Genomic DNA, 27,498 nt, shown 5'->3' on the forward strand with positions numbered 1-27,498 from the left:
AGAAGTACTAAGATGGTCTAAGAATTAGTGGAAAAAAAAAGTTTAAAAAATAAAAAAAATTAATAAAATATTAAAAATTCAAATCACCTCCCTTTCCCTAGAACTGATATAAAACATAATAAACAGTAAAAATCACAAACATATTAGGTATCGCCGCGTCCCAAAATGCCCGATCTATCAAAATATAAAAGTATGAAAAAGTTATTAGCGTCAGAAGATGGCAAAAATTTTTTTTTCTTTTTTGTACACATTCGTTTAATTTTTGAAAATGTATTAAAACACAATAAAACCTATATAAATTTGGTATCACCGCGATCGCACCAAACCAAAGAATAAAGCTGAGGTGTTATTTGGAGCGCACAGTGAAAGTAAAAAAAACTGAGCCCACAAACACGTGCGTTTTTATTTCAATTTTTCCACATTTGGATTTTTTTTCAGCTTCGCAGTACACGGCATGTTAAAATAAATAACATTACGGGAAAGTAAAATTTGTTACGCACAAAATAAGCCCTCACAGGTCTGTACACGTAAAAATGAAAAAGTTATGGATTTTTGAAGTTGGAGAGCGAGAAATGAGCGGAAAAACCCTGCGTCCTTAAGGGGTTAATGAATCAATGTCCATGGCTGTCATTTTGAAGGATCATGCTTCTGATCCATTAGAAAGCAGAGCAGGTGATAGAACAGTTTTTCATATCACACTTATAGATGATAGTTTGCAAGGATCCATTAAAAACTGATGACAGACAAATTGGCTGTGTAAAAAAGACCATGTCTGTTATTCTTATCTGATTTTTGCCTTGTTTTTGTGGAAGTAGCCTTATGAAGTAGGTGGTTCTGTGACCATGTAGAGCAGGGGTCAGGAACCTTTTTGGCTGAGAGAGCCATGAACGCCACACATTTTAAAATGTTATTCCGTAAGAGCCGTACAATATGCACATGCCCCACCCGTGCCCCTCTCCGTGGCAGTGCCTCTTTGCGAGCGAGCTCACCTCTCCATGCGCCGGCAGTCGCAGATTTAGAGGGCCAGCACGCCGCTGATTGGTGCTACCCACTTCCCGGGTTCCTATAAAGACCCAGCATTCGCTGACGGATCTTAGTGCTTCATGCCTATGAGAAAGGTTTCCACAGTGTTTCCTCCGCTGCTCTTGCTCCGTCCCCGACCTCGCTTCATTGCCGCCTGCCTTGACTGGCTGCCTGTTCGTGACCACGAGACTGCTTAGTGATTCTGTACCTCGACCTTGGCTGCCACCGTGGACAAGTCGTGCCTGTGGAACGACCTGGTGGTACCACGCTGCACCAAGACCATCCTGCTTTGCGACAGGCTCTTGTGAAGACCGCGTGCCACTTAAATTCTGCTTACATCATCATCCGCGGTGGTCCAGGGGCATCACTACTCCAAATCCTGACACCCACCACATGCCTCCCAGTAGGTAGGTGGTCACAGAACATGCCTCCCAGTAGATAGCTAGCCCCAGCACATACCCCCAGTAGATAGGTATCCACAGCACATACCCCCAGTAGATAGGTATCCACAGCACATGCTCCCAAGTAAATTTGTAGCCACAGCACATGCTCCCAAGTAAATTTGTAGCCACAGCACATGCTCCCAAGTAAATAGGTAGCCACAGCACATGCCCCCAAGTAAATAGGTAGCCACAGCACATGCCCCCAAGTAAATAGGTAGCCACAGCACATGCCCCCCAGTATATAGGTAGCCACAGCACACGCCCCCCAGTATATAGGTAGTCACTAGGTAATTAATATTCAATTACCACCGCTCCAGCCAGCTCCTCATCGCTCCCACGTTCTTCTTTGACCCAGCCTTTGACGATGGCGGCAATGGCAACTGGGTCGTACAAAGGACATAGGCGGCGGTAACATCACTGCCTGTGTACAATCATCAGTCTAAGAGACACACAGCAGCCATTACTATTTATTAAAGATGTATGAGAGCCAGAAGCAGCCAACAAGAGCCACATCTGGCTCCCGAGCCATAGGTTCCCTACCCCTGATGTAGAGGCAGGAATTACTCCCACTCCATTTTTGATGTGAGCCACAGCTGTAGTGACTATGGCCAAATACTAAAGGCCAGAGAGCCAACTGTTTTCAGCTCCCTGCACCTAGTGTACACAGCATCAACGGCTGATCAGTGCTGCGGGAGGATGTCCACCCTCCATATACTCAAAAATACCCTGTTAAGTCATTCCTGGTGATCCCTTTTTATTTGTGTTGGGCCCCAAATAAATTAAATTAAAGTACAAAATGCGTGACTTTTCTTTACTATACATTGAATAGGACACTGGGCTCACCAGAGCACTACAGCCACTTCAGTTAGTTAAGGTTGCCAGGGGTTCAACCCTTCCGATTTTGGCATTGTTGACAGCCGGTATCCAACTTATGGCAAACGCCTTTAAAGGACATCTATCACCATTCTACTTGTGGTAGACTGTCACCAACTCAATGATAGTTACCTTAGGGGTTTAATGGCAGCGATTGTTCCCATTTCAGCATGCTCCGTAAATTTTTCTGGCTGGCCACAAGTGTTTCAGACAGCAGGTGATGTCATCCGGCTGTCTGCAATTGCATCGTGGTTTGATTACTTGCGCAGCCTCACTGGAAACCTTTGGTTGTGCAAGGTAGAATATCCGGCTCATTATCTTATTTTTATAAACTTATTTATTCAGAGTTACGGAGCTTGCTGAACATGGGAAAACGCCGCCATTAAGCGCCTTAGGCAGGGATTCACTGCAATTTTCTTCCCAATGGCAATACCGCTACCCGCATTTGTATATTAACATAGACCTCAGAGCAGACTACAATGCAGCGCACAAACAAGATCATATTAATGATGGTGGAAATTGTCTGTACCCATGCAGCAGGCAATTGTGTATAACTGGCTGTACACAGGGGCTCTAGTAAACCCCATTGCAGGCAGTCCCTGGGTTATGTACAAGAATAGGGTCCATAGGTTTGTTCTTAAGTTGAATTTGTATGCAAGTCGAAACTGTATATTTTATAATTGTAGATCCAGACAAACATTTTTTTGTCCCATTGACTGGATTTTCATAATTTTTTGCTGTAATGGGACGAAGGATTATCAATAAAACTTCATCACAGACACCTTACAGCTGATTATTGCAGCCTGGGACTATAGTAAAGCATCCAGAGAGCTTCACCAGAGGTCACAGGGGACAGAGGGGTCTGTCTGTAATTAGGGGTCGTCTGTAAGTCGGGTTTAGAGGAGCTGTTTAGAGGAGATTTGCCCAATTACATTTTTTGACATTTGCGTTTACAAAACTTAATGTTTAGGATACCTTTATGTTAACGGGCTAATTCTCCTCTCCACAGCTGCCATTGGTAATGCCACGTGTGTGAATACAGCCTGAGCGTCGACAGTTCTGTGATTTCAGTGATTTAAATGTAGACGCTTGTCCTCATCCGCAGTTTAGAAAATAGAAACTGAAAGCTCAGAATTATCAGTGCTCTTAATCCCTCTGAAATATGGTGCATTGAACTTTGGAAGTAAATGGGGTTTTTATAATTCTCCTGCTATGGTATATATTCACACATCACAGATTTGAGGCAGAAATGTCTGTAGTGGTCTCATTCATCCGATAAGTTGTGATGTAGAAGCAGCTGCATTCAGCTTTTTGGAATGTATTTTAGTAATGAGAATGTACTATATACTGTATTTTCTAATTTTATTTTGTGATGTGTTTATGTGATTATTTCCAATTTAAAAAATATATTCTATCATTTCAAAAAGAATTGGCCCAGCGAAGCTCACCAAACCTAACCGTATGCTTGTATACTGTGGTCCTTGGGTGCACTTATGCTTTATACTCCTTATTACTCTGTAATGGGTGGTTGTGCATGCCTCCAATTTATTCCGTAAAATAATGAAATGTGTGAGTTCCCCACCCCTCACATACACTTGTCCCACCCTCCTTGGATTACACATTGTTTGTCCTCGCTCCAGCTATGGTGTGTATCACAGACCTCATCTGGTAGCAATGTGATAACATGTAGCACCCTGCTGGCCTTGTAGTGTCCCCTCAGACACATGGTTCAGTGTAAAGCCCTTTTCTTTCCCAGCATGTTTCATTATTTTTCTAGATGTGATTGGTTTGCTTTGTATCATCCTACGTGTTGCATGATCTGTAACCCCTGTCCTGGCTAGATGCCAGTCTTTCAGCTCTTCTTCTGCACAAGGTTGTTGGAAGAAAGCCCTGTCCCCAGATTGTCCTCCTTGTCCTCATTTTATTGCACAGTTCTTGTTAACCTGTCATTTAATGAATATGATATCGATCAGTTTAATCCTAGTAAAACACAGGATTGCACCGATGGGTGTCTTCTGCCAATTCTAAAATGAAAAAAATCCAATTTTGCTTCCAGGTGTTTAAATGTAAAGAGTGGGAAATAATGTGTTATATGTGTATTCCTCCCACTGTACCTGTACAATTGGCACAGAACTGGCAGTCTTAGCCATGAATGAGGGTTTGTTTCTGCTCAGATCTTCTCCTCTCCTCTTGTCATGCTGACTTGTGTCTCCTTCTGTCTGTTCAGCAGTGGGAGACATTTAGCGAACGCTCTTCAAGCTCACAAACTCTGACCCAATTTGATTCTAACATTGCACCAGCTGATCCTGTAAGTCAATCACATAGCTTTGCTTCTTTGATATTAATTAATGTATTAACACATAATTCAGTTCAGTCGGGCTCTGGAATTCTTTTTGCATGATCCAGTTACTGCTTCTGTTATTGTAGAAATGGATTCAAGTTATTTCTCACAGTGTAGTGTACTATAGATAATGGAGTTGTTAGATGTACAGTAAATGTATTTCTTGAGCTTTGTAACTGAATTGTCATATTTTTCCTGCCATTTCTCCTAGATGTGTGTAAATATATTAACAACTGAGTGATGCTCCTGGTCCAAATAAGTGTCCTGTCAGAGCGGAATTTGTGAGACACAATGTCAGACTGGAAACACACCCAGTTGTCATTATTTCATATATTTCCAGGAGAAATAACAGAAGAACATCACCAAAAAAGCTCCATAATGGTTATATAATTTGTAATACAGGTTTTTACAAAAATGGACATGTTGATAAAGCAGATTCAATTATTTTAATTATTAAAAAAAAAAAATTACATGGCAAGCTATGTGTTATCACAGATTTATAAATGGCCCCCAAACACAGACCTTTCACTCACTGCTGTTCCCAGAACCATAACTACGAGTCTGCCCTTTGTGAGGAAATACATTGGTTATGGTCCATAGTAATTCAGCTCTATGGATTTCTATAAGCACAGAATAAGATGCCTGGATCCTTCAGAAATGGCCGTTTAATGTTATTGCATGAGAACGCCTTTACAAGTTCATATTAACATTTTACTGTCATTTTTATAATAAAAAATCTTTGCCTTTTTTTGTCTTTTCCCCGTATGATTAATGAATCTTGAACAATGTTTCCTAGCGTTCCTATAAGCTGGCTGTGTAGTTGTAACAGCTGAGGCCGATGGCAGTGCCTCCTGAGCTCTCTGTGTACAGGGGGTGTACAGAGAGCTCAGGAGGCACTGCCATCGGCCTCAGGCAATCCTTAAAAAGGTTTCCTGGTTTGTTCACTTATATTGATGTCTGAACACTGTTAGAGTGCATGCACAACAACAAATGCCCGCTGGGCCGCAGCCGGGCAGGCATAGGTTTGGCGCCATGGAGAGGATGAGGGGTGACACCTCCCCTCTCCATAGGGATCCACGGCGTAAGGTAGCAAATGTCCTGTCTTTTTCCCGTGTACGAAGCGATGCAGTACTGTATCTCTGTGCGGCCATTGCCGTCTATGGGGAATGTATGTACAGCCGTAAGCTTGAGCCGTACATGCGTCCCCCATACGCTTGTGTGCATGCAGCCTTAGGCAGACTGTTAGGACTCTCAGGGATCACAAGAAAGGGGGGCTATAACCTCATCCCCCACAATATGCTTTATCAGAGGTCTATAACTTTCATACAACTTCTGTGAAAGGCATTTCCTTATAATAGTGAATAGTGTGTATCCCATTACCTCCAGTTATATGGGGCCACTGGTTAGACCCTATCAATCAACCCCAGAGAAAAGGTGTAGCTATAGTGTGAGACCCTTTAAGAGAATCTGGCCTTGAAGCAATTATATATTTTTTTTTTATAAAACCTCTTAAAACACTTCAGAATGGCAGATATAATGTGAATGAACAATGGCGACTATCACTCAGGTGGACCAGGGAAGTGCTCCTCATGTACTCAGAAGCTTTATATACATATACATACACGTGGAGAGGGAGCACAGCAGTGCAATTGTGTGTTGAAGACGGCCTGAACACCCGTCTTTATTATGTTTGGGAGGTGCGGGACAATATAACGCAGAACAGCAACATTTGTTTTCTACAATGTTATTATGCCTCAGTACATCTAATATTATAATATACTGCCCTTAACCTAATCCTGTGTACATGTCTTTTCATAGTCTTGGCAGAATCTGTAAACTATAATACGTGACAATATTTAACACTAAGGATCCATACACATTGTACAGCACTTTGTGCCAGAGATTTTTTATATATGTCAGCTCATTGTGTCTTCTTCATGCTGCTGGTACTTGTTAGCTGTTCCACTGATTACCAGACACTATATAGGTTTGTGTCATGCTTTACTATTGGGTTGGTTATTCCCTTGTGTGTATCTCGAGAGTCTTTACTGCTCTCATACATTGCTGGTAATGAATCACATTATTAGTAAAGGCCTTATTGTAATATCCACCCCACTCTGTCCATAAGTGGAGTATAGGCTGTCAGACGTTCTTGAATAATTCAGTTTTTATGTTCTCTTAAGTGTTTTCTTTAAATTTCATTCTGAAGATCTTTCTTTTATTAACAGGACACAGCCATAGTCCATCCAGTCCCAATCCGGATGACGCCAAGTAAAATTCACCTGCAGGAAATGGAGCTTAAAAGAACCGGAAGTGGTGAGTGACCACACATAGGGCTGAATTTGCAGTCTATGGGAGCAATTTATCATATTGATGCAGCAGCAACTCATGCATGCTCTGTTGTGAGAGAGTCCTGGAAATTGCTCTGTGCTTTGCTTACTCCAGGATTCCCTTATAATGGAAAGGAGAAGTAGGGCCCATTAGTAAGAACAGCACCCCCGTTCTTCAGATTGCTTGGGGTCCCGTTGTCTTGATTGGTGGGGGTGAAAAGAGTCTTTAGCACATAAAAAAAGCCACTTTTAAAAGTAGGTTTTTATATCTCCCTAATTTATTTTACTTCACAGATTTTGATTTAACATAGGTCTTTAACTGGTAGAAGGAGAATGTTACAACTTTAATCCCTACAAAAATATGACCATTGCACAGCAGCAGGATCTGTACAATGGTTAAGAGTTTGTCTTGTCAGGTTCAATCGGTTTCAGAATGTTACCTCCATGGAATTCTGCGGGTGGTATATAAGCTGTAAGAGAAGTGTCACACTGATGCTTGTCTTTCTATGTTTAATATCACTTTTCATCCATCTGGATTGCTTTTTTTAGATCCAGCCAACCCTACAAGCCCTATACTTATAAAGTCACAAGAAGTTCCTGAGGAAAGCGCTTCAGTTAAATATGTTCCTGGGAATTCTGTTGGTAAGTTATTCCTAGAGTATATTCAGTCTATTACCAACCTCCCAGCTTGGGGATGTTCGACACATAAGGCCACTGCTATTCTATATGTATTTGCATTTATACACTAATTCTAAGGCAGGCACAGTTATATAATTATATAAAAAATGCAGTAAGAATGTGTTTGGTAAAGTATGTAAAGCAAGTGGCAGACGCAGAGAGGTTGTACAATAGGAACGTACTGTTTTTAAACTGGAATTGAAAGGTCTGTACCTTAATGGATATCATGGACCGACTACAGTGCAGAGGATGCGACTTTGTTAGGGATGCAAGGAATTTTTGCATCTTATATCACTATATTTCACTAAGATGCAGAAACAGCGGTGATGTTTGTTGAAAAGAAATAATTCATAGTGTATATCTAGATGTACTTTTATCTACACGGCTTTTTCAGCTCAATGACCAGACTCTATTTTTCAATTCTGCCCTCTGTCACGATAATTGGTTATAACTTCAGAACGCTTTAACATATCCTGGTGATTTTGAGATTGTTTTCTCGTGGCACATTGAACTTCATGTTAGTTGTAAAACTGAGTGACAAGTTTTGCGTTTCGGTATGAAAAAAATTTAAAATTTTGCAAAAATTCGTAAAAATACTTCATTTTCCAAGTTTGAAATGTTCTGCTTTCCAGACAGGATGTAAAACTGCCCAAAAAGCTTGATAATTAACATTTACAGAATGTCTGCTTTATGTTGAGATTATATTTTATGCATCCTGTCATTTTTCTATGATGATATGAGGTGCAGAATTTTAGGTGTGATTTTCTCATTTTCATGAAAATCCCCAAAACTCACATTTTGAGGGACAACTCGGCTTGCAAGTGAGTTTGAAAGGCCTAAATAATAGTAAAACCCCATAAATTACCCCACTATAAAAAGTTCACCCCTCAATGTATGTAAAACAACTTCTATTGAGTCTATTAACCCTTTAAGTGTTTCACATGGGTTAAAACAATATGGACCTGCAATTTAGAAACTTTTGAATTTCTCTGGAAAATACATTAATTTAGGCCAAAACTGACAGTTTCATAATAAATTAAATGATGAAACGCACTGCAACATTCGATGCCCAATTTCTCCCGAGTGTACTGATACCACATATTTGGTGGTAAACTGCTTTATGGGCGCACGGCTGGGCATAGAATGAAAATGGCACCATTCACAGCAGATTTGTATTGTCACATTCTACAAGCTTTACATTTTAATTTTTTTGGTAATGCGAACATATGAGGGCTTATTATTTGCGGGATGAGATACAATGTATAGATAATTAATTTTGGGGGTCTATAGCTTATTCATGAGATTTTATTAACTATTTCGAGGGGGACACAAAGAAAATCATCCGTTTTTATTTTGGATTTTTTGCACTTTTTTTGGATGTTCTGCTGCCTGCAACACCTCCAGCATGACTGGTTTGGCTGTGGGTCAGTAATGGTGTGTGGAGACATTTGTTTGGACAGCTGCACAGTCCTCCATGAGCTATCCATAGATGACTGCCATTAGGTACTGGGATGAGATCCTCAGACCCATTGTGAGGCCATATGCAGATGCAGTGAGCCCTGGGTTCCCTCTGATTCATGATAATGCTTGGCCTTGTGTGGAAATAGTGTGTCAGTAGTTCCTGCATGATGAAGGCATTGAATCTGATTGAATTCAATTCTGGGGAACAGACAGGCCAGCCCATTCACATCTGGGACTTCATATCTCATTCCATCCACCAATGTCCAGTTGTTGATGACTGATGCTAAAGTCTGGGAGAAGATCGCTCAGGAGAACATCCGCCGCCTCATCAGAAGCATGCCCAGGCAATATTGGGAGGTCATACAGGCACATGGAGGCCATGCACACATTACTAATAATTATTAATAATCAATCCATTCCACCATGTAATGAATAAAGAATTGCAACTGTAATAATTCATTGAGATCTATGATGCAGTAATTTAATGTCTCCTCATTTTAAGCTGTGTATTTAGTTATCCTTGTGTTAGAAATCCCTTTTGATGGTTAGTAATTTTTGGCCTGTTGCCTGATTACCTTCTTGCATAAAACACAGCTTCACGTCAAATCTGGTGACACCTGGACCACGGTCATTCTGTGGTAGACATACATCTGCACTTTTTTATATGCTTGATCTAAACTTGTCTAAGCTTTCTTGTAATGTTCCTCTTTTTTTGCAGCAGATGGATATAGCAGTTCAGACAGTTATAATTCTGATCCTGAAGAGATTGAAAATGTGGTCACAAGGCAGCGGTGGGTACAAGTGTTTTATGCTTTGCATTTATTGTAATTCTTTTTAGTTTGAAGACAAAGATATAACATGTTTTTCTCCCAGTGCTTTTAAGTAAGGCTAGACAAAGAATCAAATGAATTTTCCAATTCTGTTTAAAATAACTCTCCAGGGAAAACCACCCCTCACCTGGGTGAGGGCATAGAAGAAGAGGGTGCAACAAAGATGGGGGTCTTGGAGAGATGAAAGGACTACAACATAGAAAGAAGTGAGGGAGCATAGAGAAATTAGCACCACTAACATTAATATGGGGTAAATAGAGAAGTTAAAGAGGACCTGCCACCTGTAAAAAGTAAGCAGCTCCTAAAGCAGCAGTGTCAGTGTTATCGGAAACCTCCATGCTTCATGTGGCAGTCACTGCCACTAATCCCGCCACCCTCATGAATACGCCAGATGTGATGTGAGCTAGTGTACATCGTGGCAGTGTCTGCTAGCGGAAGTTTCCGATAACACTAGCAGTGTAACACAGCTGCGTCTGTTGTAGCACTAGTGCTGTTTTTACAAGTGCTCTGTAATCTTGGCTTGCAGTTTCCTTTTAAATGGCTGTTTCTGTTTCATCAAATTTTCCAATATACTGTCTGCATCAATATTTATTGTTTTAATTTTATAGAAAGCCTACTTCACACAGCTCTAATTACTCTCTATGATATTAAAATGCCATGCACCTGTGTGACCATGGTCAGATTTCTGTCCATTAGAAGTAAACAATAAAGCTTTCTAAATAATGACAGCAAGCAGCCATGTAGTCAACTTGGAGAGTATACAGAGAATATACAGAGAGTATATTGGAAAAGTGTATACATTTTCTTTATACAAACACTAACTTTTAGTTGCTGAAATTGGAATTTAATTACACAGATATTCTTAAACTCCCACAAGAAGGAACTCACAGATACAATGGCTACAAGCAGCTGCATGGACAAGAGGGGCTCGTATAAGGAAGCTGCCATCGCTAGACATGAGAGATTGTGGCCAGTGATGCTAAAGCCAACAGAGTAACAAGAAAATGGCAATGGAATCCCCTGAAAATCTATATTATGCTTATTTTTAATTTAAAAAATAAATAAAATAGTGTGTGTGTGTGACCTAGGTCCCCCCCCCCCCATCCAAAAAAAAAAAAAACTAAAATTTATACAGTCCATGTCATGATCCTGGGTCAACTTTAGTATCCATTGATATATTAAAGGAAACCTACCACTTGAAGTGGCGGGTTTCAGAAGAAAACACCGAGCACCAGCTCGGTATCGCGGTTTAAAAGACTTTTTAAACTGTATAGCCGGCGCAGGGAGGTACGCGCTCGGCGCTTACCATGTGCGCGGCTCTCCTTCACTTCCTATGTAGCCGTGCGCACGATAAGCGCCGAGCGCGTACCTCCCTGCGCCGGCTATACAGTTTAAAAAGTGTTTTAAACTGCGATACCGCGGTTTAAAACCCTAACAAAAATAAGCACCGGCACCAGCTCAGCCTGAGCTGGTGCTCGGTGTTTTCTTCTGAAACCTGCCACTTCAAGTGGTAGGTTTCCTTTAAGAAATATTTATTAAATTTATTCAATGTATTTAGGCAATTTATTAAAGCATTTAGACATGCATTAACATAATGCCAAAACTCTGCAGCTCCAGCTATACAGGCCTTAGTTCCATTCTAAGTGACAGTACAAATAAAATGCATAAAATTCAAATAGAGTTCGGTCATCTTCTCATTCCTATATGACTGCATATGTGTCTGTATATTTGTATATAAACAAATCTGTTAACAAACATAACCCACACAGAGCCCGTACTTCTAAGGGAGCTGTAAATTACTGTAAGGCTTCTTTGTCCTACATAGATTTTAATAGTAAAGTATTATCTTAATTTACACCAAGCATGAAGTGTGTACTGAATGGAAAAATATACCGTATTTTTCGGCCAGTGTGCCTTATATATGAACTTATACAGAAATGTACTACAGACAAGATGTAGTGTACATTTACCAGTGTTTAATAGCTCCATCCCCAGAAATGTCCTGCACCTTCCCACACAGTATACAGGGTCCCTACCTCCTGAAGTGCCCTGGCACTAACATTGTGCCCATCCTGCCCTCCCCTAGCATGGAGAGACCGGAGCTGCCATAGTGCCGACCACGAGGCAATCATCATCATCAGTAAACAATCCCCCATACCTGACAGCCACAGGGGAAAGGGAAGGAGCCACAGGGAACCCCACAGGAATAACACCCTGGCTGAGGAGGGAAGGAGAAGGGGCAAAGGGAGACCGCTTAATCCCTGCTGCATCACCCTGCATTAACCCCCAGCAGCCATACCTCTGAGATCGGAGCTCTCTGACACGCTGAAGACAAGTTTCCCGGGAAGTGTAGCTGGCTTGAACTGTGCACAGGTCTGCCACCTGCTGGTTATTTTTAGGTACTGCATTTGATCCTGCGCCTTATACTCCAGTGCACCTTATATGTGAACCTAGATGTCTTAGCAGGCATTTATTAGAGGTGCGCCTTATAGGCTGAAAAATATGGTACTTTAATCTTTATGTAAAGCTGTGTTATATATACGGCTTGTGGAAACAGCAGCTATACCTCCACACACAATATTTCTGCTTGGTTCAAAGATCAGAGTGTATTTTGCAGGCTGAGAATTGCTTTCATTTGCCAGAGATGCAATAATCAGTGTTGGGCAGAAACACTTTCCTTCATTTCACTCCAGTCAGCGATGGCAGTAGAATCCATGAGCACAATGCCACGTTACCTTCTACCCACACAGATTCACCCAGGCCCTAGTTACAGCGGCACCCGCTCTCTTCCCCTGCACAGCAAATTTGGTTGCTGCATGTCAGTATTTATTGCCTCTGCTTTGGATTTTCCAATTTTGGGGAAAGTTGCCCAGATTCTCGATTAACCGACTCACTAAGCGCAAAGTCAAGATTAGGCTGCATTGTGATGCGTCTACCCTCTTAAACATGACTATATAAGCATTATACAACCCAGACCCCAGACAGATGATGGCTGATGATGTAGACAGAACAGCCAGTAGTAAATACTTGCCTCTCCTCACTTATCTTCTGCTCTGTGTCCATTGTAAATGTCCTTACTCCTCTCATAAATGGAGGTTAGCTACAAGGATGTCTTTCAAAATGACCTTGTGAAGAATCTTATCGTAGTACTGGTTAGGGGGTGCAAGAGCACCCTTTCCCCTCTGGTGGGCCCCATGTAAGTTCTTGTAGTGTTTCTCTTGCTGGGCACCAGGCTGGTAAAGTTGGTTGTACCTGTTGGTCAGGTTCTTCCCATGACCCGCTGTGTCCTCAGCACAGATATCATATCAATAAACTAAAGGAATAAAAAAACAGAAAAAATCCTCAAGGCTTGTAGCCAGTAAACAGAGGTGTTACCCAAGAATCAGATGTTGAAATAATTTCTCTACCTGTGTCCTATGTGATATTTAACCAACGCCCTACTAGACACTTGTTTCTATGGCAACTTGGCTCTGTAAAATCTGTTCCACCTACTATGTAGTCTAACTCGATGTCTTAGATGATGCAGAGTAAGCTGCAGTGTGCAAATACAGCAGCCCATCTCCCGTTCTGTGTATTCAGTATTGATGGGGGCGGCGGGCATGACCTGGGTCATTAGGACAGAGCAGCATTTCTCATAAAAGAAAGACATGTACAAGCTGAATAGGTGATTTCTCCGGTGAGTTACCATCGCTGTGTCTTCTCTGAGTGTTCTCTTGTTTAAGGTGTCATTGTTTTCCTTGCAGGTCCCATTCTGGCACTTCCCCGGACAGTACAGCACCACCACCGCCCCCACCCAGACCTCACGCCTCCCACTCTCGCTCCTCGTCTTTGGATATGAATAGAACATTTGCAGTTACAACAGGTGAGGACTTTCTTCACTTCTTCACTGGCTCTTTAGATGCTTGGTAAGTTTCCTGTCAAGTTCATTCTTTTTGTTCTCCTTTTTTGTTTTTTTGCAAACCTTATTTTGAAAGGAAATATCAGCTACAGCAGTTATAGTATAAATGGAAAGCAGTTATAGTATGTTCAGCTGTTCCCTATGAAGACTAAAAATAGAATCACTCCATTTCCTTGGAAAGTTTGCATTACTTCCATTATCTGGTAATGCATACCCTAGCTATGAGCTATTTATTTTATCACATATTTTTTATTGTTGCTGACACAATCCTATTTTATTGATGCTAAGGCACTGTGAAGGTCCCATGATTTTTCTGACTATATGCACAGGACAGTGACTGCAGGGATGACTGAGAGGAAGATCTAACAATGTTTGCCATTGTGATCACTACTTTCTCATTTATCTCCATAAAAGGTTTTTGAACTGAACATTCACATATTTCTACAACAAGAGGTTTACGATTGTGGACAGTTTAGGGGCCAATATAAAAATTCCTGGTCTTAATTGGGTCCCGGTGAAGGCTTTTTACTGCCTGTCATAAGGATAATAGTTTCTTTTCATTATGTACTCCTACAGGCAGTCCCCTACTCAAAGACACCCAACTTCCATACAACCTCCAGTTATAGACAGACCTCTCTGCCCACTGTGGTCTCTGGATGCTTTACTTTTGTCCAAGGCTGCAATGATCAGCTCTAACGTGTCTGTAATGAAGCTTTATGGAAAATCCTTGGTCCCATTACAGCACAAAATTTTAAAAATCCAAAAGGAACAAAAAAGATTTTTGCCTGGAGTTGGGTCGCAACTGGTATATTTTATAAGTTTAAGTACAAACCTAAAGGATCCTTCTTGTACCTAACCTGGGGACTGCCTGTATCTGGGAAGAAAGTTCTCCGCAGTTGGGAAGTAGAGCTGTAGCAGGGGTGATGGTGACGATGCACAGCTTGTAACAGCTCACATTTTCCTGATGGGGTGATACTCCTCTACAATGCATACTTTGTGTATGTCTGGTGCCACATTGCATGTGATGAATGATACCAAATAATATAGATGTACACCTGTGCCATTAGGGTAGTTGGCCATGTTACTATGTGACCATGTCATAAATGGATCAAACACTTTAATATAATGTACATTTTTCCCATCTATTTTTACAGCAGGGCAACCCCAGGCAGCAGCAGTAACACACCCTCCAGCAGTCCCTCCCCGACCCCTTCCTACACAGGTAAGTTACTGTATAATATGCTGTTTTCTATGTGCTGTTACCAAAGAGACACTCAGGTTTCTATTGTATAAATTACTGTGTGGTAATTTAGCAATGTCTAAATATAACGCAGTATATTTCTTGTCAGATATTTAGCATGCCCACTCATTTGTCATTCTCCTGCAGTTGGTTAGAAAGCATTAAGTTGATTTGGCCATTAGGAAACATTCGTACTACCTCTGATTTCTATAAAAATAATGCTCTACTATTCTGTACCATGACAAGAATCATTAGTAGGATTAGGATATCTGCAATTGCTATGATTATTCTCTTTAGAGGCCCTGACGATACGGTAAGAACTCTTGAATTGGTCTGAATGATTCAACCTGTATAGTATGGAGCACATCAACATGGTTGTCGGTGAAATTAGGAAGAAAATTAGTTTTTTGCCGTGTACCCTCAACGTGTAACATAAAAATATTATTTTCATGGCGCATGCTGAAAATGCTGCAGGACACGGTAATGCAACATCCTCTATAGTAGTCTCCCACTAAACCTATACACCGGATTCCTAGAACTGGAGATCTTATCCTGTATGTCAAAGAGCTACCAAAAGGGCAATGTGGCTTACACATCATCTCGCTGTCATTCAGCGGCTCAAAGCAAATTATATGCAGGAGAAAGCATATGGTTACTGTTTCCAGGTATTTGTAAAGGAATATTGGACATCACATGATTCTGAGATGAGGCATGTTGGGTTTTGTTAACTCACAACACTGCACATGGGCTGCAGGAAATCCCTTTGCCAATTACCATAAATATTTTAGTGATCAAAAAGTCTCCGTATGGTGCATGATGTCTGCATTGTGCATCATAGGCCCATTTTACTTTGACACCACTGTGAGCACAGACATTTGTATGCAGTTTTTAAATATACTTGTTGATGGATGGGTTAATAGAAGGTAAATTACATCAAGGTGGAGCAACGTGTCGCACATTGGCAAAAGCATGGAAGAAACTTGGTCATCCTTTGGCAAAAGGGTAAGTTCTTTGGCCACTATGGTTGTCAGATCTGACACCAACAGACTTCTACCCTAAGGGCATGCTCAAAGGAAACGTCTATCGGAACAAGCATTGCACTGCACTGTGAAAGAGTTGAAGAAAAATTTCCAATGTGAATATATCCTTGCTGATACATCCAACAATGTGAATATCTACATAGAAATGTGTCTGTCGCCTTTTGTATTTTGTTGTACTTTTGTGAAAATTAAAAATAAATGTGTCTGGCAGAAAACTGAGATCACTTCCAGCATCATAATAGATTGTGAGCCCTCATGGGCAGGGTCCGTAGGTTTGTATTTTGCACTTGGATTTGTTCTTAATGTAATGTATATGAACCCCTTATTGATTGTAACATGGAAATAATGGTGCTCTATAAATAATAATGACTACAGATCCATCAAGGCATTTGTATTTCTTGTACTTCTGTTAGGCCTCATGCATAGGTTTAGCTTGAGAGGTGAGCGCTGACCGCCTCTCCCCTCTCCATAGCGACACATGCAGCCTGGCCCTACATATGGCAAAAGATAGAGGATTAGGCTTGGCCACATTGTCCGCATATCTGGCGCTCATTGTTCTCCGCCAGGTACTTCCATTGTTTTAGTCACTCGCGTCTCTCATAAAATGGCCACCTACCCAGTTCACACCTCTCCTAAAACCAATGCCCACTACTGCAGGAAAGCTGCCACATCCCCTCCACTGTCCCAGTTTGGGCGCCTGTGACTTGTGTTCCCCCACTTTCATTTATCTCACCAAACTTCTAATGCCCAAGCTTTCTCCTCCTCATATGCTTCTCTTCCACTCCTTCCCAGTGTGGTCTCCATCCTCTTGATAACTTTGACCCCATCTGATTTGTCAGCTACAGATTTATGACGATGAGTGCGTGAAAATTACAAATATAAGGCATGAGGATCATAACACTAGGCATAGTGCCGTATTGTATGTTTGCTACAGCTGTCAGTCTCTCTCGGCAGGCCTCTAATGCACGTGTGTGCTTCTTTCTCCTTCCAGACCTCAGGCTCTCATGTGCACCGCTCTGTGGATGCTGAAGGCCTGTTATCTCACCCCAGCACTTCTCCTCAGCAAATTCCAGAGCAGCCAAATTTTGCAGACTTTAGTCAGTTTGAAGCTTTTGCATCGTGTGTGACTGAGCAGCAACCAGAGGACCCGGAGAAACCAGAAGTTGTACAGGTTTGTAGATCTTGGCGTTCTCTAGGGCCACATAAACACTGTACCGTAAATACTCGTGTATATATGTGCTGAAAAAGCCCTACTCGGCTTATACTCAAATTAGCTGCCGGCTCCCTCACACATGCTGTATCAGGTGTGCTTTTTATACTATGTGAGCAGGGTGTAGTAAGCAAACTCGCCCAGGAAAGATCTCTGTTGAGAGGCAGATTGGGGGAGGAAGGGATGAGCTGCTGATCACAAGGACAGAGATCAAGCACATGCAGGAGACTGTGTCTGCAAAGCAGTCCGAGCTACAGCAGCTGTATGTGTGCAAGACAAGTACAGCAGAGGAGCTGATTCTGCAGGTACCTTAAGTGTGTTTTATCTGACCTGAGTGAAGTTGGCGCCCCCCCCACCTTGTTCAAATGAAGCAAAATTGGTGTCAAACGTTTGTGCAGCAAAAATTTTCTTTTGTGGCGCTATCATTTTGAAGATATTAATGGAAGTTTCCAGAGGTCAACCAGCACCACCGCATTGCCGAAAACCAAACTGCTCAAATTTCTGTTTGTGCTGCTTTTGTTTTGAATATATGAACAAAATATGAAAGGTCAAAAGTTCAACCAGCCCCCCCCCCCACACACACACACACACACACATCAACTGAATCAAACAAAACTGGTGTCAAACATTAGTGCTACGTTTGTGCAGCAAAAATTTTCGCTTGTGCCGCTATCATTTTTAATATATTTATACTTTTTTCCAGGGGTCATCAGAGTTAATTTTTTCCAAAGTACAATGTGTATGCTAGCCCCCCCTGGTGATCAAACCTGGGAAGTGTCACTAGGTTTGATTTTTACCAGTTCATCCTAAACACCTTAACCTATGTAAACACCTGGACGTACTTTTAAAAAAAATAGCGGCACAAGCAAAAATTTCTGCTGCACGAACCAGCACAAACGTAGCGCAAACGTTTGACACCAATTTTGTTTGATTTGAACAAGGTGGGGGGCCAACTTCACTCAGGTTTTTATCTGCACTTACAACATTACCAACTATTATACAAGTGTTGTAACAATTAGATCCACTACTCCCTGCTGAGCCACTAGACTGCTCACTATCTGCAGGACATAATAAACTGAAGAACTGAAGCTGAATAAGTGTAGTCCTGACACTCAGCCTGTCTGTGCTCCTAACGTGTGCATACAAGGACCTACATGGAAGGGTATGGAATCTGGTAATAGGATTCTGCTTTTAATGTGTTGTCAGCAATATAATATCACTACCATCAATGCTGCTTTCACTGATGTATTTTATTACTCGGGGAGGCTGTGACCAATGCATTTCATAAGTCCCTCCCTCGACTTATACCCGAGTCAATATGTTTTCCCATTTTTTTGTGGTAATGTTAGGTCCCTCGGCTTATATTTGGGTCGGCATATACTCCAGTATATACAGTAGTTAACATGGTTTGTGTGTAGCCAACATATTTTTTACTTTTTAAGCTACATCTGTTGATCCATAAAGCACAAAAGTTTTCTGCAGCACTTTAAGGGGGTCCATTTTCAGCAAATGATTGATATTGTTTGTATTATAAAACATTATACAGTTGTCCAATATACTTCCTGTATCAGTTTTATGATTTTGTAGATCTCTGCTAGCTATCATTCTATATCAAGCTTCACTGTCGATAAAAGCCTGTCCAAGACCATGTGTTGGTCACATTGGTGCACAACTTGTTGTTATAATATTGAGTCATCAGAAATGTGTGTTATAATACACCCTGCATCTGTGTTACATCACATGACCATGTGCTGGTTTTTATCAACAGGTAAGCAATGAAGCTTCATATAGAATTAAAGCAAGCAGAGATCAGGAGAATTCGCTACAGAAAGTGTGTGATAAAAAGTTTTTTACAATTTTCCAATATAAACTGTTATAAATTATTTGCTGAAAGCGGACAACCCCTTTTAATATTCATAAAATATACACAATTTCAACAGTTTTGTTGTAAAGTCTGATTTTATCTGTGTGTTTGTGACAACTAATGGCCCATGCTCACAAGAGCTTACAATCTAAGGAAATGTAAGTAGCACTGCAAGTGGTTGCCCTAGAACAGTGGTGGCGAACCTATGGCACTGGTGCCAGAGGCGGCACTCGGAGCCCTTTCTGTGGGCACCCAGGCCATCACCCCAGCATGAAGTTCAACAGACAGGACTCACAGAATCTTCCTACAGAATCTTCCTACAATGATAGATGAATTTGCCCTCCTCCTTTCAACTGCGTTGGTTTCTTTAGGAGGCTGAAGGATTGAAATTTGTCAAAGAACAAGGAGAAATAAGTTGCTGCGCTGGCACTTTGCAATAAATAAGTGGCTTTTGGTTAAAATTTGGGCACTCTGGCTCTAAAAGGTTCGCCATCACTGCCCTAGAAAGTTCTCAAATTTTAATCCTCTAGTGATGTTTACACATCATTTTTAACCCCCTTACTTAACAATTTTACTCAATTTTATTGCTGTTGTGGTTCCTATAACTCGGTTATGGTCTTTGTAAAATTCCAGATTGTGGCCGGGGAATTTCTAAGCAGACACTTCATGATTCCTCTAGTTATGTGTGCTCACAATGTGGTTAGATTATCAGGGTATAGGTTTATATACACTTCCATTCAGATTTTTCATGCTTCTGAACATTCTACTTGTATCTAACATATAGAAAAAGAGAGATCACTCATGAGCTGGATATAGAACACAATGGCACACTCAAAACACATATAAGAATGAGAAGAATATGACTATAGGCAGAAGATTTAAGTTCTTATCCAAGGACAACCAAAATTTTATACCCCTGGACTGATAGACAGGTTGGAATTACCGTATATACTCGTGTATAAGCCGAGTTTTTCAGCACAAAAAATGTGCTGAAAAATGTCCCCTCGGCTTATACACGAGTCTATTATTTAAAAAAATTACACAGTTAAAAAAAATAAACTTAAATACTCACCCTCCGACATCAGCGCGACTCCCGGTGTCGGTGCGGCTTACCGATGTCAGCGCGTCCTGTCTTCTTTCCTCTCCACGGCTCCTCTTCTTTCTTCCGGCATGGACGCGACCGCGCATACTATGACGTCAGCAGCGGCCGCGTCATAGTATGCGCATGCTAGAAGAAAACATGGCCGCGTGCATGCCAGAAGAAAGAAGAGGAGCCGCGGAGAAGAAAGAAGACGGGGCGCGCTGACATCGGGGACATCGGTAAGCCGCGCTGACATCGGAGGGTGAGTATTTAAGTTTATTTTTTTAAGGTCCGTGGGGGCAGGCTGCTGTATACTACTAGGGGCTGCTGTATACTACTGGGGGCTGCTGTATACTACTAGGGGCTGGCAGGCTGTATACTACTAGGGGGCTGGCAGGCTGTATACTACTAGGGGGCTGGCAGGCTGTATACTACTAGGGGGCTGGCAGGCTGTATACTACTAGGGGGCTGGCAGGCTGTATACTACTAGGGGGCTGGCAGGCTGTATACTACTAGGGGGCTGGCAGGCTGTATACTACTAGGGGGCTGGCAGGCTGTATACTACTAGGGGGCTGGCAGGCTGTATACTACTAGGGGGCTGGCAGGCTGTATACTACTAGGGGGCTGGCAGGCTGTATACTACTAGGGGGCTGGCAGGCTGTATACTACTAGGGGGCTGGCAGGCTGTATACTACTAGGGGGCTGGCAGGCTGTATACTACTAGGGGGCTGGCAGGCTGTATACTACTAGGGGGCTGGCAGGCTGTATACTACTAGGGGGCTGGCAGGCTGTATACTACTAGGGGGCTGGCAGGCTGTATACTACTAGGGGGCTGGCAGGCTGTATACTACTAGGGGGCTGGCAGGCTGTATACTACTAGGGGGCTGGCAGGCTGTATACTACTAGGGGGCTGGCTTGACCAATGCATTTACCACCCTCGGCTTATACTCGAGTCAGTAGATTTTCCCAGTTTTTGTTGGTAAAATTAGGGGTCTCGGCTTATACTCGGGTCGGCTTATACTCGAGTATATACGGTATGTCTGTGAAATGCTGTATTCTTGTCAGTAACCGTGAATTAGAGAATGTGTTATTCTGAATTTAAGAATTTTGTCTTTGTGGGCAGTGCCAGATTCTTTCCATTGAAGTAAATGTTGCAATAATAAATTTAAATCCAGCCACCCTGTAAAAGATATCCAGCTCACTATAATAACTATATACAGCCTCCCTGTGACAACTATACCAGTGATGGCCAAGTGCCCAAATTGCAAACCTTGTAATCATCGCAAAGTGCCAAAATTTAGCCTAAAATTACCGACAATACCACTTTATTAAGGGGACATATAATAATGTAGTATGATGACCATTACCAGTACAACAAGAAAAATATCACCGTACTGACAATAAACAGACCAATATGGAAAGACCAACATCACCAATTATATCACTAAACACGAGCAATGAAAAATACTACCCCATAGCGCCATACAGGGAGGGACACTTGCGCCATACAATGGCAATATGAATGATTGTTGAATCCAATTCGGTAGGGGGTGTGTAGGGTAAAGTGTGTGTGTGGTGGCGTGGAGGGTGGGAGGACTAAATAGAAAAGTTACATGGAACCAGGCAGGTGTATTTCGATCAAATCACCACATATGACACATGTCTGCAGCCATATACATATACTGCCCTTGGTCTGAAGCTCTGGGCACCTCTGCCATGCTGTCAGCGAGGGCAGTGTAAGTACCCAGGTGTCACAGGCAGCATAGCACAGCAACAAGAGATCCAGGCCAAGGTCAGTATATATGTGGCTGTTGATATCTGTTATACAGGACAATTTGGGACACTAAACAGTAAGGACCTATAGTTGTTTAGTGTCCCAAGTCCACCTGATTGTTGCCTGTGTAATACATACAGAGCAGCTCCTGCCCTCCTGCTGCACTTATGACTTCTCTGTACTCACTGGTCACAGGCTGCTGTGTGCACCAACAGTTCTGCCTAACTCTGTTCCCAGGCTGCAGGGGGATAGGGGGAGTGAAGGGGTGGGCAATGACCTGCTGCTGTTTCTCTAAGGCAGCACTAGTGAGCACAGAGGAGGTCAGATGTAGCCTTCAGTTAGAGAGATCATGGAGATCTTGGCCAGTGGCAGCTTTTCCTGCCTGGCCTGAGCTTCAGAGATTAACATATAGACCGCAGTGGAGATGGTGCGTGTCCCCACTACAACACGCGTGCCATAGGTTCGCCACCACTCAACTATACTATATAGACAGCCCTAGGCAAAATAATAAAATTGTACTCTCCTTCCTCCTCTTCCCTCGCAGTGTCAGCCTACTGGCACTGGCGTTGGCAGTCACTGTGCCGCCATCTTGGTCCAGTTCCAATGGTCTATGGCAGAGCAGGGAACTTGGTGATCTTTCGCACTGCTGTAGACTGAAGTCTAGAGGATAACACCTGGTGAGCTGGAATCGAAGAAATGTGAGAATAGACATCTATTTTATAGGGCATGTTTCAAAGTATGAATATTGGGCATTAACCTTTTATAGCTGTAGCACATTCCAGAGAATTAGTAATATAGGATGCATTGTAGGAAGGTGCAGCACTAGCACTATGGTGAGCATGGACAGGTTGGATAAAATCTGGAGTTATCTTTTAGGTGCGTGTGACATGAACATGCTAGTCATGGAATATAGAGGGTGAAGGACAGATCAGAGTTGAGACCCCAAGACAGGCGGCAAGTTACCTAGGAGTTATGGCTGCATTGTACAGTGAAATAGAGATAACAGGCTTAGGTGGTGCGTTTAAGAAATTTTTTTATTTTAGATGTTCACAGCAGAAACGCAGGTGTTGTGTGCACTGACCGGTAGGAGGGATAATATTGGACGGCATAAAGATGGTGCTGAAAGCCAACTCTCCTGAGACAGACCCCAGAAATGTACAGATTTGTACACCCCTTGGCCACATTGTATGTCGAGGGTTGTGTTTTTATTTTGAAGATTAAATAAAATGAAATACATGGCTGGTAAATGGATAAAATTCTTGCTCTATAGGCTGAGAAGCCGACAGCTGAAGGGATTCGTAGTGCCAAGTTGAATGGACGTGTTGAAGATAAAGCAGTTGCTGCTGTCCCTGGAAATCCAGTAAGTATATGGTATATGTACACCTGAAATCCAAAAATACAAGCAGATGTGTACCTTATTTGCTCATAGTCCCAGTAGATGGTTTATAAAGGAGCGTTCAATATTATTACCGTCATCAAAAAATGAAGATCTTAAATACCCTTTTAATAATATGTTTTACCCATGACCATCTAAAATGTTGATTCCGGTTCATTAAGGGCTAATGAGGTACTTGGAAATCCAGGAACTTTACAAAGGTGGCTGTACTTGGCTGTTTCTGTAACTGTTTGAGATAAATTAGACTTGTGCAAACAGGGTAACCCTTTTAGGCAATGCTTCCTCTTCATTAGTTCTGTACATTTTAGCTGATCCAAATTATCCATAGAGCAGCATTTACCCCACATCTGGTGAGACATACCATTATCTTTGTAGTGAAAAGTGTTTGCGTATACCTTATCAGCAGGTCTCTGCTGTCTCCAGCAGTCCCAGAGAAATCAATGGAGCAGCTTGTGTGTATATGGATAAAGTGCTGCACCATTCTGTCCCCCCACTGTTTAGACTGTTCTTTCTTCCCTTCCTTATCAAAGCGGGTGCAGTGCAGTGTCCCCTCCGTCCAGGCAGATCTGCACTCCGCTTCTTATAACAGCCCCTGTGACATGATGGTGACACTGCATAGATGTGAAGCTGCAGGGGACTGAGTGCTCATGGGAGTGTATAGTCACATGACCCTCCATCACCTGCCTTGTTACGGACTGGAGCTGCAGGCTGGAGAGCGGAAAGACATTTCTGAACTAGGGCTGTGGCTTCATGAAAATAGTGCAGTACTTTATCTGAATATATGGAGAGAAGTTGTTTAATATCAATACGTCCCCTGTGTATAATTTAAAAAAAAATTAACGTAATGTGGCCAACTCCTTTAATCTGACAACTTTTCCCCTTTCCACAAAATAAGTAGTCAATTCACTTTGTAACAAGTGCTTCAGCGTGTTTTTCTTTGACAGTGTGACCCCTGCATTGGTATATTATATATATGGTATACTGTCAGTGTGATAAACTTCTACACGGAATAGGAGATTTATCAAAATTATCCAAAATAAAAAATTATTTGCTCATGGCAACCAAGAGATCTGCTTTCAGTTTCCTACAGCGGTTAATAAAATGAAAGCGGAACTCTGATTGGTTGCCATGAACAACTAGAAAAGTTTTACTGACAGTTTTGATAAATTAGGCCATGTGTTTAGCACACAGGGATGTAAGAAGTCACCGCCTCGTTATCTGGTTGGAGGAGGTAATCTATTCTTTTGTGTATGTACAGGATGCCTCATGCAGTATAGTCTCCATATCTGAGGAGGCTGTATATTTATCTATGATGCATGCCTATAAACTATAAATCTTTTTCTCCCCCACCCTAAAATGAACCAGGGAAAAGTCGGCACACCTCTCGCACCACCGCCTAAACCTGTCCGCAGGCGGTTAAAATCTGAAGATGAGCTCAGGCCAGAAACAGAAGAATGTGAGAAGCAGAAGCCGTGTCCGGTGCCCTCAGCACTCGCCGCCCAGCCATCTATCCCAAGGTAACATTCAGCAGCCTGACTCATGTTATCTACTGTATTTTGGTAGGAGGGGAGTGTGTAAGGCCCCAGATAAATATGATATAATAAAAGTGGAAAATTTATAATAAAGCTGTGTGAGTGTTGTACAGACATACAGTAGAGTTTTTCAGTCGGCTCCACATAACTACTAGCTCTAGTTTGTGATGAAGCGGAGACTGCAGTACCTAGGAACGGCCACTACATAACCTTATAAGCGTACCACATGCTGGTTACACCCCTACATGAATAAAGATAACCAATATAACATCTATAACCCTGTGCTCTGCTTTTAGATCAGCTGGAAAGGACAAAAAAGCAATTCAGGCCTCCATTCGACGCAATAAAGAAACAAATACCGTTCTCGCACGGCTGAACAGTGAATTACAACAGCAGTTAAAGGTAACTATCCTATCAATGAGTCATTATATGTTTGCTGGACTTGGATAATAAACATGGATGTTGTAGTCATGGACAAAAGATTGTCAGCTTACAGCTTTTTCACTTAATCTTCCATACACGATGGATGGACCATTGGGTAGGCCCATATACGATGGGAAGATGACTGTATGAATCTCCACAGGTATTTGGTGTATAAAGACATAAGCCTGATGACCCCTTGTTTTATTTACCTTGTTTCAGGACGTTCTTGAAGAAAGAATATCTTTGGAAGTCCAACTGGAGCAACTGCGACCATTTTCCCATCTTTAGATGAACTATCACAATCTGCAATACCGGGCCGGCTCTACAATCCACCCAGATTCCCAGCTCATTGCCACCGTGCGACTCCACTCTTCTGCCATCTCCATATGTCCTGCACTAGTTCAGAGGGATGAATAGACTTCACCACAGCCTCCCTCCTTTTTAGCTTTTTTAGCATGCACATCATGACCATAAGTAGCCACTAAGTATGGCGGAGAAGCCGCATGGTCTGTATCACATAGCAGCTGGGCAGATACCAAGGTTTCTATACTTTACTAAGTATTTTTGATGATTGCACCAAGTTGTCAGATCTGTCTGGCAGTATATTCAGTTTTTATTCTAAATCTCTATGAATTGTAATCATGTGAATGAGACTGTTACAGCTAATGCGATGGTCCTAGTCATGAAATGCTCCAGGCCTACGCTTTGTACAATGCAGAGGGTTTGATTCAGTAGTATATGGAAATTTACTAACTCATTACCCAATCACAGTGTAACCTACTAAACCTCATTCACGTCACATCACACGCATTAAATCGCATTTGCCTCCTCACTCCCTCCCTGGATTTGCACGTCTTAAAGCCCTTGGATAAAGGACACATTTTCTTTGTATCCTACACTGCCCTCGTCTATCCCTGACAATTCAGTTCTGGGTTCTCTTCCATCTCGCCTGAAGGCCTTACTACTATGACCTCTAGACAGGCTTTACTAATGGCAGCCGCAGCAATCTCCCGGAGCCTCTGCTCTTCAGGTTGATGTACTGTATTAGGGTTTTGTTCTATATTGTATGATAAAACACCTTTTGATCTCATATGTAAATTTGAATTGTAAGCTGACTAACAGCATTATTGTATTTAATAGCTTATTCTGGCTGTGGGATCATAGATGTTAAAGTGCATGGATGTATCTCGGCAGGATCAGAACTAGCAGAAGTGTGATTTTTACACCAATAAAACAGCACAATATTTTAACCATTCTCGTCATCCTTCACTTTATGTACTCTATTTTATCTACCTTTTGGTTGTCATTATAGGCATAGTTAGAAAATTATTAGCATCCTGGCTATTGAAAATTGTCTGTCAAATGGGTGGTTCTGTGCTGGCTCCACCCATCAGACCATAGAGGTCTATATATGGTGACATTGCTTAGGATTAGTGGGGGCTACAGAAAAGGTTTCAACTATCCCAAAATTGGTGCCAAAGATGATAAGAGTTGGAGTTAATCCGGGGGGGGGGGGGGGAGTCCTCTTATCTGTGTTAATTTTGGGAAATCCACCATTGGCTAAACTGTACATCAACTTTACTCTGTCCTGAAAGTGTAAGACATATCTGTAATAAACAAGAATAAGTCATTTCTGAAACCTGCAAACAGTAGCTCTGGACGACAGTGGGGAATTTTTATACCACATTTATATACTTATATAGAGATGAGTTAAATGAGGCACATCGGACTCATCTCTTGTGCTACATGCGCCAATGCAGTTCTTCAACTAAGCTGGAGAGCTACACTGAGCACCGCACCGTGGCAAGTATAACGTGTTTTTTTTCTTTTTTTCCCCATAGAGGCCACGGAGGGACTTTAAAAAAGCCAATTTGGGACACTAAACAAACAGTCCATAAGGACCTGTGGGTGGTTTAGTGTCCCAAATGGGCATGACAGGTCCTCTTTTATGGGTTTTAGAGCATTTTTAAGATGCATGTGAAAAAGTTTGTGCTCAAAAGAATGAATTACTCTGGCACATTGCATCTCATATTAAGTTGGTAATCTGGTTATTACCACTAA

The 27,498-nt window shown here is 42.0% G+C and overlaps 1 protein-coding gene across 3 annotated transcripts in view; it reads left to right on the top strand.

Moving 5' to 3' along the window:
• The window catches only part of REPS1 (RALBP1 associated Eps domain containing 1), a 65,678-nt gene extending 38,991 nt beyond the window's left edge, over positions 1-26,687 (top strand). For 2 of the 3 annotated variants that reach the window (XM_072141391.1, XM_072141389.1), the window contains exons 10-20: positions 4,567-4,647; positions 6,909-6,996; positions 7,560-7,652; positions 9,868-9,940; positions 13,723-13,841; positions 15,032-15,099; positions 17,149-17,328; positions 23,357-23,446; positions 24,848-24,999; positions 25,311-25,416; positions 25,657-26,687. In XM_072141391.1, coding sequence (XP_071997492.1) covers positions 4,567-4,647; positions 6,909-6,996; positions 7,560-7,652; positions 9,868-9,940; positions 13,723-13,841; positions 15,032-15,099; positions 17,149-17,328; positions 23,357-23,446; positions 24,848-24,999; positions 25,311-25,416; positions 25,657-25,725 — 1,119 coding nt within the window. In that variant the 3' untranslated portion in view covers positions 25,726-26,687. The remainder of the gene's footprint in view (positions 1-4,566; positions 4,648-6,908; positions 6,997-7,559; positions 7,653-9,867; positions 9,941-13,722; positions 13,842-15,031; positions 15,100-17,148; positions 17,329-23,356; positions 23,447-24,847; positions 25,000-25,310; positions 25,417-25,656) is intronic. The other variant, XM_072141392.1, reaches the window with a different exon arrangement.
• Positions 26,688-27,498: the final 811 nt, after the last annotated feature.

This window comes from Engystomops pustulosus, chromosome 3 (genome assembly GCF_040894005.1).
Source record: "Engystomops pustulosus chromosome 3, aEngPut4.maternal, whole genome shotgun sequence".
Classification (NCBI taxonomy): domain Eukaryota; kingdom Metazoa; phylum Chordata; class Amphibia; order Anura; family Leptodactylidae; genus Engystomops; species Engystomops pustulosus.